General features: G+C 37.3%; 1 protein-coding gene across 3 annotated transcripts in view; it reads left to right on the top strand.

Annotated features, from left to right (window-relative positions):
- The first annotated feature begins 412 nt into the window (after window positions 1-412).
- The window catches only part of col18a1b (collagen type XVIII alpha 1 chain b), a 64,193-nt gene continuing 42,216 nt past the window's right edge, over window positions 413-22,389 (top strand). For 2 of the 3 annotated variants that reach the window (XM_056459731.1, XM_056459730.1), the window contains exon 1: window positions 10,999-11,397. In XM_056459731.1, coding sequence (XP_056315706.1) covers window positions 11,100-11,397 — 298 coding nt within the window. In that variant the 5' untranslated portion in view covers window positions 10,999-11,099. Of the gene's footprint in view, window positions 561-10,998; window positions 11,398-22,389 lie in introns of those variants that run through there. The other variant, XM_056459732.1, reaches the window with a different exon arrangement.

Genomic DNA, 22,389 nt, shown 5'->3' with positions numbered 1-22,389 from the left:
ATGTCTGAACAGAGGCCATAAACATAACAGTTATGTTCTATTAGTTCTGCATTTTACTGTAAGCTCATCCTTACATTAGGAGCACTGGAGGGGATAAACAGCTGTACACAATTACATTATGGTAAAAGGAATAATAATAAAAGAATTCAATAAATGAATGCATATTGAATTTACTTTGTTTGGAAACATAATTAATTCAATGAATTTATTTTAATGAGATATATATATCGCATGGGAAAGATTAAAACAGGATTCAGGTACGGTAGTAAAAAAAAATCCACCTCTCTGAATTATTCGTTTAAACAGATCCCCGATCTTTGAGGCTCATTAATATCGAGAAAAAAATGTGATTCTGAAACTCCCCGAGGACAGTCTGCATTCACGCCTCTTTTTACTGACAAAGTTGTGCTTACTGGGAATGAATTACGTTTCAACTGATGATGTTGTTTCATACTTGGATCTTACTTGGAAGAAACAGATGCACGTGATAAAGATGCTTTCATTTTGGTCTATATTGGCATTTTCGCTTAACCTGGTTCTAACGGATGCATCGGATACAGGTATCAAAATCGCTTCTTCGTTTGTCTCATACATTTTGTTAGAAACCACTAAGAGTATCGACAGACTGTCTGCTTAGTATATCTCAACATTTTATCTTGATAATCTCTTAAAATTTTATTTGCATAGTTGCAAAGTTACTTCAACAATGCAAACGGGACCATTACAGTGGTTTCGTATTTTTATTGTGTTTGTAACATTTGATATAAAACCAGGATTGTACTTAACCTGCGCATAAATTGATGGAATGCTATATTCCAGCCTGCGAGGCATCATTTTATTGTGAAAACTTTAAGCTCTCTAGATCACATCAGAGTAGACTGTAATTATATGCATAATTTTGTATAATTATTATTATTATTATGTGTATCTTGCATAATACTCTGTGAGTTCAAAACGATTTTTCAATTAATTGAATTCTGTAATATTGTTATTTCTTATATATGTGGCAAATGAAGTATGCAGTAGTGCATTCTAATGCATTGTGCATTGTTACTAAAGTTTTCTTTTTGCTGATGTTACTACCACAGCATGCTATGTTGATTGTACCCTCATAAGTTAGCAATTTCACTGTTGGCAAAGAAAATCCATTAAATGGTTGTTATCATCAAGGGACACTTTTCCTGTTATCATAAGAGCAGCACTGGCCAGGCATTTCCATAAAGATTTGCAAGAAAGTCACCAAGTGCTTTTGTTTGGATTTCCACACAATCTTAATTATGAACTGATGGAAAAATGAGTAATGGCAAATGTGTGTAAAAGCTTTTTAGTAAAGATAAAAAAATGGGTCATATTTATGAAAACAAGAAGTACTTCCTGTCAATATTTAATTCTTTCTTTCAGTTTACTTGAAACATTTTAGCAAAGGAGGAATTGTGACTGTGCCATTCTGTTCTGATTTCTAATGAATGCTGCATTGTGAATTATGGAAGGTTCATTCCATTACCTCATTCTGCCAAGATCCTACTCTTACATGAAATTATACATACTGACAGGATGATTCACATTTAAGAGACATTTTGGTATTCTTTCTCGGCATTCATCATTGTCATTTTATTGCGTCCTGAATAAATAATAAATAAATTCAATAAAATCACTTCATTTTCTATACTAGACAAAATAGTTGTATACAGTTTTAACCACAAATTTTGAATTAAAACCAAAAATAATACACAGTATCATACTATTGAGTGATGTTTAACTTTTTTAGTTTTTTGGGTTCTTTTTTTGTGTAACATATAAAAATAGTAAGTGTAGAATGTGTGTATAATATTCCAAAACATTTTTGAGTGTAAAAAACCTGAATCAGTTCTCTAATTTGTAGTTTATTAAGTTTAAAGGAGTTGCAAGTCATTGCTGAGTATTTTTATTGAAGTTTACACGTTCATGGTAACAATGATTTCTCCAGTTTCCTCCATAGAAGTGGTTCCCATCAAGTTTTATCCCTCCCAACAAAATAGATTTTTGCGTGCACTATTCCTTAAAAGTTATTTTTTTTAAAGCTTTTGTAAGTTGATCTTTAAATTGAGCAGATAAATGAAGTATAAATAAAGTTTTAAGTAAAAATGCAAGTTTATTGAGATTTCTGTTTTCTAGCTCTACACAAAGATTCGGGAATAATTTGTTTTATTCCCAGCAGATGGTGCTCTTTCTAAGCCAAATGCAATGTCCCTGACTATTAATTAATCATCACTTTTAAAAAGAGGTATAAATGCATTGTTACTGACTATGAATACATTTTCACGTATTGTTGTTGCATTAAAAAAGGTCATTGTATGGCCATCATTATTGTTTCAGACTCAGCAAATTAGTTTATGTTTCCTGTGCTGCTTTTACTGCTAGGATGTTGGCAGATTTCCTTTGGAGATCCCCTTTTTAGACAAACAGAAGATCTCCTGGGTAAAGTTGGCTTTGGTGGAATTAAGAATAAGGCAGAACTCAAATCACTTCTATGTCCCAGTGATTAAATTTATTTTATCCAATGCTTAAACTCATGCTGGTTTCAAATGGTCGCTTAGCAATTCTTTGGAGGTAATATATTTACTTTTGCAATTAAGAGAAACTTTTGATCAGTAATTGGGTGCACTTTAAAAACACTACTTTTGAGGCTCTTATCAATTGAATTTATGTCTAAAAGTAAGTGTGTACTGTTAGAAGTGTGGCAAAGCAACTTCTGTCCATGGAATACAGTTAGTCACCAATAACAATTCTGGAACATTGCTTAGATCACACCAGACAGAGAGAAACCTGACATCAATATAAATGTATTTAGTTCATTGTGTGTTATATTATGCATGGTTTGAGCAATGTACATCTGTAACACATGTGCATAATGCCAGTCTATGGTCTTCAATGGCTACCCATGCACAATGTGCAGTACTAATTTTAGCTGTGTTTTCATCCAGATGAAAGAAAGCATTTATTGTCAAGATAAAAAACATTTATTATATTATGATTTTTGCACTTTTTTTACAAACCTATTTTATAATCATAAAATGATTCATGTGAATCTCTTACATTGAATAATTTACATGTTTTTGTCTATGATAACAGAATTTTCAAGAGGGCAGAATTCAGTTGCTGAGATCAACACAAACAACACGTAAAAAGAAATGTTATGCAACATGTGCAGATCTAAATGTAGTTGATAGATTTGGTTTATGTGTGAAGAAGGCCGATGTGTTCAGATACATATGACAGAAACATTTAGATATGATAATAGCTGTTTGATTCTAACAAGCATTGTAAGAGGTAGACCAATTGCAACAGACTGAGCCATCTGACCAATAATAGTGCAAAAGAATGAATCTGAATATTTTGAGGTTCAAGAAGGTTCGAAAAACTCTTGAGTACTTTTTTGAGATTTTAAAAGAATTATGTGTGTTGAGCATCAGTTAAGACAACGTTTGGATCTGTTAGCCTTAATTGTGAAAAAAAATGGATCATTTTAAGCTTTTGTCTGCTAATTTCATCTTCCGGGCTTAAAATCATTATTGGGACCAAAATCAGTGACTGTCCAGTCATGACGTGTCGGTTTCTCATTATTATTCATAGACTGAGTTTTCTTATCCTATGAGAAGACTTCTAAACATTCATGACTGCACGTGTTTCTGATGACAGACCTGCCAAGCTGTGAGACCGCAGCCGTGCATGGCACGCAGTATTTAGCTGTACATGAAGGGTCGTATGTGTTTGTTTTCATGACCCACAGGGTTTGTTGCATGGTTTTCCTTGTGATGCTGTCAGGGACAATACAGCAAAGCTGTTTGTGTGTAGTAAGCATTTTTGACGGTAGAGCTGTAAGACAAATGGAGAACGGCGGACTTTGTCTTTTATCAATTTAGTTTGTTACTATTCAGACACATCATCTGTGCAACTATCCATGCTGCCGTGTTCGCCTATGTTTAATATCTCCAGATTATTGGCAGGGTAATGGTTGAAATACATAGGAAGACCTGCTGCACTGCTATCCACTGTCTGCCATGACTTTTTTAGTCTGATTTTATGAGCCCCCCTCTTTTTCAAAACTCAAATGAGATTGTGTTTCAAAACCCTCATTCACACACACACACACACACACACACACACACACACATACACTACGGACAATTTCGTTTATTCAATTCACCTGTACCACATGTCTTTGGACTGTGGGGGAAACTGGAGCACCTGGTGGAAACCCACGTGAACACAGGGAGAACATGCAAACTCCACACAGAGTGGTTCGAGCCCACCCAGGACTCGAACCAGCGACCTTCTTGCTTTGAGGTGACAGTGCTCACCACTCACCCACCCCCTGTTAAATATTTTGTAAGTCAAATATTCATTCATTCATTCATTTTCTTTTCGGCTTAGTCCCTTTATTAATCAGCGGTCGCCACAGCGGAACGAACCACCAACCCATCCAGCACATGTTCTACACAGCGAATGCCTTTTCAGCTGCAACCCGTCACTGGGAAACACCCATACACTCACATATACACACATACACTATGGACAATTTAACTTACCAAATTCACCTATAGCACAAGTCTTTGAACTTGTAGGGGAAACCGGAGCACCACGAGGAACTCCTGGTCAAAGAACCCTGACTTCAGTGAGACCTGTCATTTGATACTTCACATATGGCAGTTAGTTCTGCTTCAGAGAAATTAGCATGGAGCTGCCTTATGTGAAACACATCAATACTGTCAAGTAGAATGCTTACAGCACAAAATGGCCCTACAAATACAGGCAATTTCTGAGATGACATTAGATTTATAGTGCGTTAAATAATGTTCATTAAATGTTATGAAATATGATGAAAATGCAACTGTGACCTGATTGACCTGAATATATTGAGTTTGGAAGTGGGACAATTCATTACCGAAATACCTCCAACTATGACTGAAACACAGCATTAGTTAGTTGTTATATAGTTGCAAAGTTACATGTGGTCAAGAGAATGTCTGAAAAGGGGACCGTCAAAATAAAGTAAATAAAACGATGACTAAATAAATTACTGTAAATAAATTTTGACTTCAGGTGTGGTCTCTCTGGGAACACCATAACCCTAAGAGAATCTGTCCAGCTGAACAGGATTATAAGGACATAAGCCCGGTTTGCACAAACTGTTAGCCGTTTTAGACAGCTGTTCATGTTGCGTCAAGTGCTATTAGATGCGTGTTTACATAATTCCACTCTGCCAATGCCACTATGCCAACTATCCAGTGGTTTTCTCAGCACCAATGGGTCTAAAGATATTAATCATGGCTTTGTTTTCATGACTTAAGGAGAGCATATATAAATTATTGTTATTTGTTTTGCATTTCTTGACTAATGCACAGCAGTTCATAAGCTCTGACCAGATGGTATAGATTTGTAAATGTCTCTGAAAGGCAGACACACTCGGGTCAGTCTTTGACTTGTGGGCGTCATGTCAAGCAGTTCAGTTTTGTTTTGTAGTAAATTTTGGAACAGGCCACTGACCTTCTCTGACTCTATAAACAATAAGGGCTTTATTAATATGCCTCAGAGTGGAATAAACTCATCCAGCCCTGCTCTTATGTCTGGCCCCTTGTGCATTTGTCTGCCCAGCGGATGCTCCTGATCTGATCTCTCCGTGCTTTTTCATTCCGAGTTTGTGAGAATCAGAGGATGCTAGGGGAGGATATTACAACTAGGTTGCTGAATAGGGCATATCCTTTCATTTTATTCACACACACACACACACACACACACACACACACACGCACACACGCACACACACACACACACACACACACACACACACACTTGCATAGGTTCAATAATCAGTTCAAATCATTACAGTAAAGTTAATTTAGGCCCAATCCCAATTCTACCCCTAATACGTCATTGACAATTATTCCATTATCCAATCAGTTCTTGACCAAACCCCTATATATACCAAAGCTGTCTTACCAGCAGCATGTTACGACTTTAGCATCCCTCCACCACCTCGACACCTCACCTCTTAAGCATTACATTCCCGGGGGGAGCGTTCTGGGGCCGGGCTAGATACTTCGCTCGAATCCCAACTCCTCTGTTGGGGAATAACTCGAGTTGGGGCGTCTCCCCGAGCTCAGAGCCCTCTCCCCGGACAGCATGCCAAATACGCCTTATTCTTAAACGATTGCAAGTGTGAACTCCTGAAATAGATGAATATGGCCACTGTGTAAATGCACAATATTACAATCTTATTGCCACATTAGATTATTATGATAACATAATATATCCCTTCAGTGATTTCCTGAAAATAAATACCAAAAAATAACCCAACTGGAATAACTACAGCAGTCGTGATCATATGATCTCATACGAAGAAAGAGATTGCAATGACATATGATGATGTGTGCAGGTGCCGTAGTGTCCCATTTCTTAGGGGTAAATTCTGAAGTGCTTCCCCTTCACACTCGGTTTTAAGGGCAATGGGGAAGGGGTAGGGATACAAAAATAGAATTGGGATTGGGCCTTACTGTTCCTAAAATATGTAAAAGGATTGGATTTCTAGTCAAAACGAAGAGGTGATTGCATAAATCCCATCATGACCCCCAAAGTGACTTTTTTTTCTTCAATTATTAAGAAATATTGGGCTTTGGTTAAATGTGTCATACAGTGAGATTCTGGATATACAGTTGAAGTCAGAATTATTAGCCCCCCTTTTAATTTTTTTGTCTTTTTAAAATATTTCCCAAATGATGTTTAACAGAGCAAGGAAATTTTCACAGTATGTCTAATAATATTTTCTTTCTGGAGAAAGTTTTATTTCTTTGATTTCGGCTAGAATAAAAGCAGTTTTAATTTTTTAAAAGCCATTTTAAAGTCAAAATTATTAGCCTATTTATTTTTTCGATAGTCTACAGAACAAACCTTTATTATACAATAACTTGCCTAATTACCCTAACCTGCCTAATTAACTTAATTAACCTAGTTAAGCCTTTAAATGTCATTTTAAGCTGTATAGAAGTGTCTTGAAAAATATCTAGTAAAATATTATTTACTGTCATCATGGCAAAGAGAAAATAAATCAGTTATTAGAAATTAGTGATTCAAACTATTATTATAGAAATGTGTTGAAAAAAATTTTTTCTCTGTTAAACAGAAATTGGGGGAAAAAATAAACAGGGGGGCTAATAAATCAGGGGGGGCTAATGATTCTAACTTCAACTGTACCTCGACATGAATAACAGGAATAACTGAATAACAAGAATTAGGTAATAGAAAAAATGGCATACCATGAGCCTTAAATATCATTGTTTTCTTGTTCTCATATAAATCCAACACAATTTCACAGCAATTCGTAACTTTTTGATTTAGTGGCTAATTTGTATGAATTTGTATGATCTCATTCGTACAATTTAGTACAATTTAGTACAATTTAGTACAATTTGCTTATTTCCCAATGACGGTTGGGTTTAGTTGTGAGGTTGGGTGCCACACCGCCTTTTTAAAATTATACATTTACATTCAACTAAACTTGTATGAATTTGTAAGAATTAGCCACTAAACTGGCAAAATTTCCTCCAGAGATCAGGCTGGTAAATGCCATGAGTGTAAAATCCAAGTGGCAAACAGGCCAATCGGAACAAAACACAAATTGGTACAATGTAACATTCACATCCTCTCTGTGTTTACGTCTGTTTAGTTCTACCAGAAAGACCAGGGAGATAAATATGATATTGAATTACATTTATTTGATGAGTATCATTTGACAAAAAGTCTGATTTAACAAAACATAAGATTTCTTTGGTGGAGGCCCCGTCCGTAGCTTGAATCGAAAGTTTGTAGATCCAGCTATGGCTGCCGAGGACTGAAGGCAGGGGTGGAGCTTACCCTCCTGGACAGGGCCAACCTGGTGGTGGTGGGGAGGATGGTGGGTGAACGTCCGTGTCAGTATCTGCAACCAAATGATTTAAATGAATGGACAGCTTAAGTCTTGTAGCTATTGGTTGGAACTGATTGTGACAAGTGACATGACATAAAGTATTCCTCCTCTCTCATGGCTATTGGTTCGAACTAATTGTTATGGTAAAATTAGCTACCTAAACGCTACATTACGCTATGTTTCTTTTGCCCCACACTTTATTTCGTCTATTTGCTCCCTTAGTTATTTATTGTCTCCAGCCCCTTGTCTTGTTATGTTAATTAGTTTAATGGTTTCCCACACCATATATACCCTCTTGTATCTGCCATGAGTTCATTAATTTTCCTTTGGCTTAGTCTCAATTTCAGAGATTGCCACAGAGGAATAAACCGCTTGTATGTTTTACAGCGGATGCCCTTCCAGCTGCAATTCAGTATTGGTAAACTCCCATACACACTTGTTCACACACACTCATACACTACGGACAATTTAGTTTATTCAATTCAGCTATAGCGCATGTCTTTGGACTGTGGGGGAAACAAGAGCACTAAGAGGAAACCCACGCGAACACGGGGAGAACATGCAAACTCCACACAGAAATGCCAACTAGCTTAGCTGGGACTCGAACCAATGACCTTCTTGCTGTGAGGCAACAGTGCTAACCACTGAGCCATCGTGCCTCAAGTTTATCTGTTATTTTTCTGTTTACTAACAAGGATTTAGTAAACTCCTGCCGGGAGGCCTGTTGCACGTAACTATTTTAACAAACTCAGGGTTACAGAGGAAGTTTCGAGTAAACTGGTTAGGATCAGGGTAAGTTGGTTCACAACAATAGATATAAACATTCTCTGTCAACCTGGGGGGTTAACAAAGAGTTATTAACCCCTTAGTGCTTGCACATGAAAGTGCAGCAAACAGCCAATCCCACGATACGATACATGGGAATGTCAGTTCGAGTCAGGTATTGCACGAGAGCCAGCACAATTCACTACTCTGTTGAAAATTAAGAGATAATATTATCAGAATTATGAATTATTTAAACACAATATACAAGGTAGAAATAAACACAGTCAATAATACAGTATTTTAAAAACTTTAAAAATGAGAGCTTACTTATATGTTAATATTTAAATGCAAATATTAGTCTAAAGGTTCTAGTAATATTAATTGACAAATTCAAAGTTTTTGAATATAAAATACAAAGTATAAATAAATATAAATATTAAATAATAATAATAATAATTCATATATTATTCCTAGGGCAGCAGACCTTCCTGCTGTGAGGTGACAGTGCTAAACACTGAGCCAGTCTTTAGCACTGTCACCTCACAGCAGGAAGGTCACTGGTTCGAGCCCCAGCTAGGTCAGTTGGTATTTCTGTGTGGAGTTCAAGAGTGCATGGGTGTTTCCCAGTGCTGGGTTGCAGCTAGAAGGCCATCCCCTGCATAACACATATGCTGGATAAGTTTGCGGTTCATTCCGCTGTGGCAACCCCTGATAAATAAAGGGACTAAGCCAAAGGAAAATAAATGAATGAATATTATTCCAATAAACTATAATAGCAATGCAAAAAAACAATTTTGACAAAAGAAGGATAGTTTGGAGCAAAATAAAGATGCTCAGGGACTGTTTTTATATATTTATGCTGCAATAAAATAATATAAATGACAGAATCTAACATTTTGTTTTAGATTTTTATTCTGAAGACAGTATTCTTGAACAGGGTAATACATTGTTTCTTTGTCTTTGGTGTAAATTTCACCTTCATAAAGCTAGAACTATTCTTTGTAAATCTATTGTTAGAATGTAGGTTTAAACTTGTTAATCTTTACTGTACATTTAATGATATTTTTCCTTTCTGTTTCTGTATAAAAGTGTGCTGAACTTTTTCGTTTCCATGTAATTAATTCTTTCGTTTTTGAATAATAATCCGTGTTCATAGGTTGTCCACACAAAAAAGGTTAAAAAAGGTTTTTGGATTTTTTATTGGGTCAGTGTGTCCACCCTGTTGGTTTCAGAATCTTTTTGTCCATTTCAAAATCTGTGTTTAAGCATGCAAAGGACTGAGTGGAATACACAAAGTGATTGTTACAGGGCCAAGTACCCATGGTGCGATCAGGGTGAGAGCATATGTGGAGCGAACAGCTGGACAGACGATTTGAGATTTTGAGCAGAGGAGGTTCAAGCATGGACAGATCCAGAATGTGGGAAAACTGCCTTTCACAATGATGAGGTTATGGATTTCCACACATACGTAGGCTGAGACATCCACCAGATCAGATATGCTGTCAGCTGCTATGTGTCTGTCACTCAGACCCACGCCAAACAGCCCTGCTGGCATGAATAGATGTACTATGAGCACTCTGTACAACCAGTGGGGGACTGAGAAGAATTGCTGCACAAACCATTTGCTTGAGTTTACCCTTAAACAGCTGCATTTAAGTTTTGTGGAGAAAATAATGAGAAGTAAATAGTAAAGTGAAAATAACAGAATCACATACACAGTCATAATATTTATTCAGGGTGGTTTGATTCCAATTTAAAAAGGTAATGCGAATTGCCTATGGACTTAATTTTTATTTTTTTAATTTTTTTTTAAGTACGACTTTTAGCCATAATATATACATAAAAATTATGTTTGGAGAAATAACTGTTTGAAAGACTTTTTATATTGCATATTATATTTATTCCAAATCAATTGAATTGCTAATATTGAATCTATCAAATGAAAATGGTTATGTGCATGTGGTATTTTGAGTTCTTCACTGTGCATTATTCTACATTAGTGGATTTGGGTTAGAACTAATTGTTAATTGTTTTAATGGCAATCCTAAAAAAAATGTAAATGTGTTTATATTAGATATTAAATTATGTAAGCAAACATGAAATGAAACATTTTTTGGGTTCCACATATGGTCTGTATTCTCAAAAGAGAAGCATTGAGTTTAAGCTGCACATCTGTGTTCTCGGATGGGGGACAGAGGGAGAACACATTTTGGAGGGAAAGAACTGGCCAATCAGGTCCAACTTTTTTTTTGAAAGAACACTCCTTCTGCCTCTCTCACTCACAGGATAGCTCATCTTGCATTGCAGTGTTAGTGTGGCTACTTTTGTAAGACATGCCTGATAGCGTGTTCTGAATAACTTGGGCAGCTGAAGAACGAGTGTATCTGCAAAGATGAGTTTCAGCTGGGGCTTATCTCTTCTGTTGATTCAGCATGTGGGTCTTCTAAATGGTTTTTTGTGGAACATTCAAGTGACCACCAAGGGTCCAACATTGGACAAAGACAGTTCTGATGGTGGAATAACCCTTGAGGACCAGAACATTGCTGATGTAGGGTCAGACATCATAGATGAAGCTAGAGGGATCCAGGGATCTGTGCAGAACTGGGACCAGAACCCAACTGTGAACTGGAAAAACTCTGCCACAGTGAAGACACCTGGCACCTCCTTGAAGCTTGGCCGTTCTAAAACGGGTAATGATAAGTCTTTATCAAAGGAAGTCGAACATGAATTAAATGTAAAAGTGTCCTCAGGTGATACCACTGGGTCAGGCTTAGGCTCAGGGCCCATTTTGGATTTGGCTCAGGAAAGCAAAACAACAGCAACCAACCTTACAGGAACATGGGTCACTGAAAGCAGGATTAGCATAATTGGCACCCCTGCTTTCCCTAAGGATTCCACCAACTGCATACCAAGAGGCTCTGACTGGCCTTTCTGTTTATCTCTCAGTGAAGTCACATTTTCTCTACCTAATTTTTTCAACCACACCCAGGCAGAGGATGTGGTAGCTGTAATAAATGAATGGGGTTGGCTCCTGCGTTCAGGCTGCCACCATGGTTTGGAATGGTTCTTTTGCCTACTATTGGCACCAAGATGCCATCAGACCTCTGAAAAATCTGGCGTAGCCCTGCTACCGTGCAGGACTTTCTGCGAGGTACTGCTGGACAGCTGCTGGACAGTCCTACAGGAGAGGGGCCTGCCTGTGGCCTGCCACACCCTCCCCGAGGGACCAGAGCCCAGTCAGTCATGCGTAATCGTTAGTAGCCCCAAAGGTAAAACTTTGATGCATTTCAAACTTGTGGTGCTTGTCTTGTCAGTATGTGTTATTTATCTGTGTGCTTTCTACCGTGAGAGGCACAGGGTACTTCATGTCTGCCAGCATCTGCTCTGCTCTGCTACTGCTTTGCCAGGGCTCTGACCAACTCTTACGTGGTTAGAAACGCTAACCAGCAGAAAGTTTACCTTTGCACATCTGCTGCAATGAGAATTCCGCATCTGCATGTGTGGCTCAGTGTGAATTTATTCAAATAGCATGCATGCTTAAGTACTAATTACGTCATGATTTTTTTTTTTCATTCTCAATCTTAAGGCTGGAGTTGTTTTCAACCTGCAACTCATTCTTTCACTTGGATTTAAGTGTTACAGTTTACACTAATAACTTGTGTAATAGTTGTTTATTTTATCTTGACTGGTTTGAAGAGTGACATAACTGACTTCACTTAGAGATATGCACAAAAGTATTACTGTGGAAGGAAAAAAACGTGGTGTGAAAAACCCTTATGAGATGGTGTGGGGTGTGCATTATGCTAGTTACTGTTTGTGCGTGTTCCTTTTTGTAGAGATTTCCTGATTTATTCAAATTAAAAGAGCAAATTTCTGCCTGTATGCATGAACAATTTTGTTTAGTACCTTTTACAAATAAAAAAAACATGTTAAGTCATGAGAGCAATGTGCTTCCTAAAGAATATATTTACATTTAGCAGACACTTTATCCAAAGTGACTAACAAAAGAGGAAGGCATAATGCAATTCTTCATAAGAAGGAACTCATATTAAGTGTTACAAATAGAAACTTTCTGACATTGACTACGTGTACATGGACACCAATAATTAGACTTTAATGTGATTAAGACAATACTCTGATTAAGAGTTAACCATGTAAACAGCCATTTTTGATTAATTTAATTAGATTAAGGTCATAATCAAACTAAAGAGAAGTTGAATTACGACATGTGGAGTTTGCCGATTTTAGTCGCATTATTGAAGTGCATTACAGACATGTAAACACCTTAATCAAATTATTACCGTCATGAAGGACTTTTCGCAGCGTTTTGCGATAGGAAAGTCCACACACACACACGCACGCACGCACGCGGCTGTATGACACTCTGCACCTACCAACCTGCATCGTGAAATGCAGGAGGGGGGTTTTCTTCCATTCAGCATGCGGTATAAACTTTCATTAAAACAACACTTCCAGCAGTTCATACTCTTGCAATATCTCGTTTGTCACGAACATGAAGGGCTAGCATGAAATGTTCGTGAATGAAAGTGAAAGTGCCAAACTGCAGTTAAAGTCGGCAAATTAAAAATGAAACACCTGAAATTACATGAAACTCCGGAGGAAATGACGCAATGAAGTTAATCGAATTATGTGCTAAAACATGTAAAACCTGATCATGAAAGGAACATTCAAAAAGCAACTCTTTTTATGAGAAGAGAAAGATCACATAGTGATAATGACACATTAAATAATACTCTTATGAAAGTTCAAAGACATTTAATGTCATTTGGTATGGTGACGATCTAATTTGTTGTGTTTTTTTCAATCTGCTCATGCCCCAGATTAATTGATGCTTACTTGTTAATAGAACTGTTTTGTCTTCTCATGAGTTAAGGCTGAAACTGTTTAGTTTCCCATAGTAGTCACTTAAACAGAGTAATTTGCAAGTGGGTGACTCAGGCCTGGAAGCATTTCTGCCTGGAGTTTGCATGTTCTCCCCTTATGGGTTTCCCCTAGGTGCACCCAATTCCCCCACATTCAAAAGACATGTGGTATAGGTGAATTAGGTAAAACTAAATTGTCCGTGGTGAATGAATGTGTGTATGATTGAAGAGTGTATGGCTGTTTCCCAGCACTGTGCATAAAACATATGCCATAGTAAATGGTGGTTCATTCCGCTGTGGCAACCCCTGGTAAATCACTGAGCCAAATGATTACTTTGCAAGCTGTACTGACAAATTTGTAGTAAATTGTGTTTAATTAGTTCTGATTGTTGGCCAAGTAGTAATATTAACAAAAATAAGAAACATAAATAATCATGGTAGATGATGTCAGGTTTCTTGTCAAGCAGATCCAAACACAGTTTGAACAGCTTGCACGTGTGAGTTGTGGTAGATGTACAGTTCAATGCAAAAAAAAAAAAAATGTAGGCCACCATTAGATTTGTTTATTTTAACAATGGTATAATGACCATATATAATTATTGTTTAGGCGCCAACCAAAATTTTGAGAGATAAAACCACTGCTAATCACAATCTGTCCTCTAGGTCCAGACCTGAACATTATAAGACAGTAAGGGATTACCTGGCCAAATATATTTATTTCAAGGTCCAATTCTGTCTATTAACAAACACTAAATTTCAAATATAAAACACTAGTTCAACTATAACTTTTGTATGATACAGACACTAATGTACAAGGTTAAAACTGACAGTTTAAGGGAAGGAGGCAAGAAGTAGTAAAATTTAGCAGCTTTAATAAACAAATAAGCATAAAACAAATGTGTGGCAGCAGCCACTAATAGTCAACTACCACCTAAACAAAACCAAAAATAAAAGGTCCCAGGTCTAGTGCTTGATTGTCTTCCTTTGTGGTTACTCCTCTCATTCCTTACAACACTCCTCTGTGAGACTCGAGCCCGCATGAAAGCAACTTGGTTTGTCACTTTTTGAGGTCTCCTGACACATTCTCATTGTGGTCTGCAATATTTGGAGCATGCTTCTGTATTTGCATGTGTTGTGAGAATTTCAACCCAGGCTCATTATTGATATGTCCCTATAAATACATTTCTAGAGAATGCGAAATACGTCCCAGGAGGTACGTTTTTTTTGCAGTTTTTGTTTTCGCGAATCCACCAGAGGCCGCTGTGTATGCTTTTTCAGATCTCGAATTTCTCTCACAAGTGCCATTTGGAGCTGCTATTCTTGCATAAATCCACCAGAGGCCACTGTTGATTGACTGACTGACTGGCTGACTAAAACCCACCCACCCCCTTCCCTAAACCCAACTAAAAATGTTTTCAAAAGCTATCCAGAAAAGTAAAAGCCCTAGCGGCTGCCTGATTTTTACCACGTTTTCAGATCTTACCACATTCTCACCTCGTTATTTACTTGTTTATTTAATTTTTTGCCTTTTGTTTTACCTGCTTTCTGGAACAGTTCTACGGCAGATTCGAACCCCATGTCGCAGTCAACTCCTTTCTGCATCTGTAGTCTGCCCACATACACAGCGACTGTTAACAGTGGAAAAGTCGTCAACAATGGAGGTCAGCAGTGGCGCGAAAAGAAACAGAAGCCGTCAGTGGCATCATAACACTCCATTGCGTTCATTTTAAAGATGAAATGCAGCCATAAGTAGCTCTGGCTACTAGGGCTGTGCGATTAATTTAAATCTATTCGCAATTGCAATTTAAAACATTGCGATTAGCTAAACGCAAGAGGCTGTTATATGAAATATATTATTTAACTTCCTCCACCCAGATCAAATACGTGACTGCCGTCTGTGTGTGACAGTCTTACTAGTCAATTGAGTGAGCCCACTTTCGTTCTGCCCAATCAGAGTTGCACAACCGAACTATGCAGAACACCCACAATAAAAAACAAACAAACAGGAAAGCACGAACGAGTGGGATGATGGCATCTGCTGCTTCAGAAGGATTAATAGACGAGTTAATATCAAAGAAAAACAGCATGTCGGTAATATGGGAATATCATGGTTTCAAAGTCACAGACACCAAACAAAAACAGCTCATTTGTAAGAGCTGTCGCAGAATTGTTGCTAGCACTAGGAAATACAACAACCAGCACCTAAAAAAAGCACCACAGGAGCGTCTTGCTAAAAAGTCATTTAAAAGTATTGGCAGTGACACTCATCTAGTAGCAAGCAAAGTACAATTTCTGAGTTGTTTGCTAATATAAGTTGATATCTTTTAAGTTTCTTTTGTTAATGATTGACAGGTCACTGAGCCAGTGTGAGCACAAAAAGTGCAATAAAACACAAATCCTCCAATAGAGTCAATATGTCGAGTGAATCATGCAGCCATTGGCTAAATTCTCCATCAGTCAAACTACTGGAAGTAGGAATAACTACTGTGACTGATCGATAGCAATTAATGACTGAGAGATAGCATTTGCAGAACGTCAAAACACTCGACTGCTTTGTTTAGATTTTAGTAACTATAATTTTGACTTTTTATTCAGTTCGTGGTCTCATTTTATCTGTAACACTGTAAGCTATGACATCGACTTGCTTTTTACCTCGAAGACGCCATTTTCGCGTGTAAGTAACATGGTAAACAACAGGTCTCCATTAGAAACGGTGACGTAAACAAATAAATAACCATCCATAATTCAACACTATTGTGTCGGTGGATTAAATGTGTTCGATGGGATGTTGTTCTGTGGACTCTTACCTTTCGAAATAAACCTTGATGTACAGCAATGAATGCTTGTGTGTGTTGTTATTACGTTGATATTCACTCCATATCTAATAAGCATTTTCTGTACAACTTACACAAATTTAGCAAATACATTCTTTATAAGCTTCATATTGAAAATCAACTAGCTGCATTGGTTGCTTGAGTGTTGTAGCTTTAGACTGATGTATAGTTTGTCAAGATTACTCATGTTCTTTTTGATGTAATCTATTCATAAACACTGATATGTGGAAAAACAGCACCCCAGTCATCCCCGTCCTGGTGCTGGAACACTCACTGCATTTAAGCAGTAAGAAGCTGCAGTACAAATTATTGAGCTAAAGCTTGACTACAAAAACAAATCGCAAATCAAATCGAAATATCTGTAAAAAAAAATCGCAATTAGATATTTTCCCCAAATCGCACAGCCCTACTGGCTACATAATTCACGCTCTCCAAAAATGTATAATGGGGTACGTATTCACAATGAGTCTGTGTTTCATAATTTGTGTGCTTGGATAGGGCTACACAATATAAAAAAAAAATGTTTTGCTTTGTTTTGTTGCGATATGGATATATGTTCACTGAAATAGCTCTGGAAAGAACTCAGGAATTTATATTGGTTGGGATAATTTTGTAGGAGTGTAAATAATGCAGAACATCTAAATAAGCATAATACAAGAAAACAAATAGAAATTAACAGTGCTTTGTGGTTTTTGGGTCAGAAACCAAACAATCAAATGTAAAATAACACTGCATAGTGTTCATTGTTTAAATAATTCAGTAAAATTTATCTAAATGCAATTTCTTCTGCCCGAATGTTTTAAACCCCTGAAATTCTCTCACACTCACAGGCCTTAAAAACTTCCCTTATACCTCAACACTGCAGTGACTCCACAAGTCTCATGTGTTCTGAACTGTGGAGCTGCTCATCTATATTTCTGACTCAACATTTCACATTTTGTGATTATGCGATGTGACTATTGCAAATGCATACATTGCTATATCGATGCTGAAGTGGTATATTGTACAGACCTTGCATGTGTGGAAAACTGATGAAGATGTTTTTCCAATTTGTTAGTTTGTTTTTTTTCTTAACTTGCAGTGTGTTCTCCCTGCCACCTTATTGCCGCCTTATTGATAGTTATTAAAAGCGTAGACAGCTTTGGGTATTGAGTAGGGTTAGGGAAGCAGAATAAGATCTTAATAAATCTTAATCTTAATAAAGAGGCCAAAGCTCAAACGAGAGCTGTTGGTGGTCTAATACTTTTGCACTGTACTGTACATGAATAAGCCTGTTGTAAGACCTCAGTTGTGTTGGTTGGTGAGTGGGCATTTGGACAAAGAGACAGATTATTGTGTCCCTGTGTTATTACTTGCAGGGTTTAACAAGGTCCCCGCTGAAAATGACTAGACATTTGGCTGAGAATTCATGATCGGATGCAATTGCCTTTATTTTTAGCTACTGTATGAAGGGCTTTTTTGAAATGATGTGCAATGAAATGTGGGAATCCAAAAGGGATTCATTGTAAAAGCTGTAAAGATCTGTTGTAGGGGGGTGAAGTAGTTGTCATGACACAAAGGCATCTTTTATTGTTTAATAGCCCTGCATTTCTATTACCATTGCAATGTGATGGTAATTAATAAGGTTCGTGTTTTGATCTAGCACTGTGGTCTTGTTGAAATCACCATGAAAATCGCAGAAGCAAACAACAGCCAAAGATCATATTAAAGAGTATTGTGTAGACGGTGATGTAAGTGTTTTCTTTTCTTTGCACGTTTGTTACTTTATCGTGTAACTTCATTTCAGTTTTTGTTTTATTTAGCTGCGAATGCGATCTGTATAATTATTCCAAAAGTGTTTGGATTATTATACGTGATAGTGGCAGCTGTTTCATGCTGGTTATTTTCTTGGGTTACACTTTTTCTTATCTAATGGGAACGAGGGTCTCGGATCATTTTAGGGAGACTTTATCATAATTGGGCCTGTTGAGAGCCCAGGAGGATTTAGTTCACAGGATTCTCTGGTTACCATCTCATGCATTTAACTCCCTATTACCTATCCAGCTGTCAAAGTTCTGAGGGAGTACAAACCTTAAAACAAAAAAAGAAAGCATACACTAATGTTAAGAAAAACTGAACTGTTTTTTTTTTTTTTTTTTTGCTTGTTTTTTATTAATGCTTCTTTTTTTGTTATTATAATCACACAATGTTTGTTTGCTTAATGTGTGTATTTAGTCATTCCCTATCACAGCTGTAGGATGCATACACAAGTGGGAGATTGTCTGGAACAGTTGGCCAACACTGGTGCACAAGGGATGATTTATTCATCAGCATGTTCACATGCATTGCAGAACTGCATGTTCCTTGACAATAATTATTAAAGCATAGATGGTTACTCTTCATGCAAAATGTTTGCAATTTCTGTCAGTTTTTAGCAGAAATTTAACTAGGGGCAGTTAAACAACTCCCATTACTCATTTTAATATTACAGGGCAGATTATCACTTAATAAAGCCGTCAAAACACTTTTACGTGTTCCATAGAATGTGACTTATAAGTAGTGTAAGGTGAAATTAATTACAAATTAAGTAGTTACTGTAATTGAATTGATTATTCCACTGGAAAAGTAAAGTAAGAGATTACTGTTAATTCTTAGGTAATTTAATTAGATATACTTATGATGTGCTTGCCATCCTAAAATATAACAGTTCTGTTATATATTACAGTACTGTATACATAACATAACAGTACTGTAACAAAAATCAAGAGTAATTGTTGTTGTTTTGTTTAGTTTTTTTTTTTTTTTTGAGGTTTGAAAGTTGAGGTTAGTATAATAGTGAGCAAATTTTCACCTGTGGGTGAATCTTTTTAACTAGCATGAGCTAAGTATAGGGGGATCCTGGTGGCACAGTCGGTAACACAATCACCTCACAGCAAGAAGGTTGCTGGTTCAAGCCTCGGCTGGGTCAATTTGCCTTTCTGTGTGGAGTTTGTGTGTTCGCGTAGGTTTCCTCCAGGTGCTCCGGTTTCCCCCACAGGTCCAAAGACATGTGCTATACATGGATTGGATTAGCTAAATTGTCCGTAGTGTATGTGTGTAAATGGCAGTGTATGGTTGTTTCCCAGTGATGGATTGCAGCTGGAAGGGCATCCGCTGTGTAAAACATATGCTGGATAAATTGGTAGTTTATTCCGCTGTGGCGACCCCAGATTAATATAGGGACTAAGCCAAAAAGAAAATGAATAAATGAGTTAAGTTCAGAGTAATTAATTTACAGGAATTTACAGAGCCTATGTTGAAAACAGCAGTGAAATAGCATTAGTAATGGTAGCTCTCCTTGGGTCTCATCTATAAATATTTTGAGAAACCAAGCGAACGTGCGACAGGACAATTTATTTATAATCATTTGTGTAATAATATAATCATAAATGTATAATTATTTCTTAAGTTTGTAAGGTCATAAACGGCTTAACAGATTTTCATTTAGCCCCTTACACCAATATTGCATCGGCATTGGTTTGGTCCTTACTCTGGATTTAAGTGGGGTTTATTCATAAACTAATTTCGAGAGGATCACGTGCTTATGATTTATCACAGCCGGTCATGTATTAAGCTAATCAGTATCATCCAATCATATGAGCCATAAGCTACTATAAATAACCAGTTTTCAGTCCACTTTATCTTCGTTTGGAAGAAACCCCCTTCCTCCCCATTCTCCTCCTTCGCTATAGATCGGGCGGCACGTAGGCCCAGTGGTTAGCACTGTTAGCCCCACAGCAAGAACACTGCCAGCCCTGGTCCTGCCAGGTCGGTAGGTGTTTCTGTGAGGAGCTCGTATATTCTCCCCATCTCCCCATGATGTATATTCTCTATACATCATGCATAACAATCAAGCATTTGTCTAGCCCCCTTTTTTCCTCACGTGTTCCCTTAGCTACTGCAGACGGGGAGTTCTGAGATCCACCGAGCTCAGGCTCCCCTCTCGCTCTGCAAACGGGCGGAAGCCCCGGGCTCGAGGATCCCTTGAGCTCGGGGCTCTCTCCCGGGACAGCATGCCAAACAAGCTTTTGATGAATGATCAAGCTTTTGATGAATCATCAGCTAAGTGTGAACTCTTGAAATCCACCAAGATGTTTTGCAGGAAGAAAGTAAAAAATATAATGCAAACGTTGACATTTTTTTGATCCAAACAATTATAAATGTGTTTTCATCTCATGCAGCAGGAGAACCAAATGCTGCATCTGCAACAGCATGAGTGGATTCAAGCCATAAATTTGCCACCGTTAGTATAAATATTCTTTGTTTTCAGTGATTAATTTAAAGGTATAATATGTATGATCTTTTAAAAAAAATCCAAAAAGCACTATAACAGTGTTATGTATTTTGTCAGCTAACAGTATGTACTTGCATTATACCAAAAGTTTCAAAGAATGTTCAAATCTAGAGTAATAAGCAATGTTTACTAGTGAGATGGAACAAACACGGCTAGTGGCTTATGGCATCATACCCTCGATTTAGGGTTTGTTTGTTTTTCATAGGGAAAAAACAGGGAAACACCAAAGACATCTTAATATGTTCTGCATTTTATTAGACTGTACATAATAACATCATATCAGAACCAACAATCCAGCATTTAAAAATGAATTTAGCATAATAATACATTGCTGCTTATCTAAAAAGTTCATAAAAATATCTCAAAAGCAAACATGATTTCTGCAGGTGTCCCTAAGATGTAATGAAGATGACAACTTCCATGATTCCACACTCAGTCACGCATTAAAATATGCCTGTTTGTTGTGAATACACCTTCTCTAGTGACAAAAAAAGCATTAGTGTGTCTTTAACATGACAACTAACATAATCAAAATATTTGCAGTACACTTTTTAAACTCACAACCAGGAAATATATTTTTTATTATTATTATTAATATAGAGTTGCAAACAATGTTTACAACACCATACACTACCTGACAAAGGTTTTGTCATTGATCAAAAGTTGTAAGAGCAACAAATAATAACTTGAATTCTAGTTGATCATTTGGAAAAGTTGCAAAATATTGATTTTTCTGATGGATCATCTGTTGATCTTCATCCCAATCATCACAAATACTGCAGAAGACCTGTTGGAAACCAACATGGACCCAAGATTCTCACAGAAATAAGTCAAGTTTGGTGAAGGAAAAATCATGGTTTGGGGTAACATTCAGTATGGGGGTGTGCAAGAGATCTGCAGAGTGGATGGCAACTTCAACAGCCTGAGGTATCAAGACATTTGTGCTGCCCATTACATTACAAACCACAGGAGAGGGCAAATTCTTCAGCAGGATTGCGTTCCTTCTCATACTTCACCTTCTACATCAAATTTCCTGAAAGCAAAGAAGGTCAATGTGCTCCAGGATTGGCCAGCCCAGTCACCAGACATAATAATAATACTAATGAATTATTCCTTACATTTATATAGCGCCTTTCTGTAAACTCAAAGAACTTTACACATTAGAGGGGAATCTCGGTTTAATGTCTCATCCAAAAGACGGCACACACTGAGCAGAATAGAGTCCCCTTCACTTTACTGGGGCATTAGGACCCACACAGACCACAGGTTGATCAAATCCTGCTGGCCTCAGCCCCTTGCTGTGGTCTCCCATCCAGGTACTGACCAGACACAGCCCTGCTTTGCCTCAGTGGGCAACCATATGAGAGTTGCAGAGAGCTAGCTGCCGACATGAACATTATTGAGCGTGTCTGGAGTACGATGAAGGAGGAGGCATTGAAGATGAATCCAAAGAATCTTGATGAACTCTGAGATTCCTGCAAGAACACTTTCTTTGCCATTCCAGATGACTTTATTAATAAGTATCCTTTATCCTAATTAAATAATTAAAAATCAAGGCATGATCATATTTTATTTTGGTAAAATAAGTGTAATCTAGAGGCCTTTGCCTTTCATATAAGCTAGTTCTGATACCAAATGATCAACTAGAAGTCA

Source organism: Danio aesculapii, chromosome 6 (assembly GCF_903798145.1).
Source record: "Danio aesculapii chromosome 6, fDanAes4.1, whole genome shotgun sequence".
NCBI classification, from domain to species: domain Eukaryota; kingdom Metazoa; phylum Chordata; class Actinopteri; order Cypriniformes; family Danionidae; genus Danio; species Danio aesculapii.
Note: the sequence above shows the minus strand (reverse complement) of the source record. Positions and strands in the feature narration are given on the sequence as shown.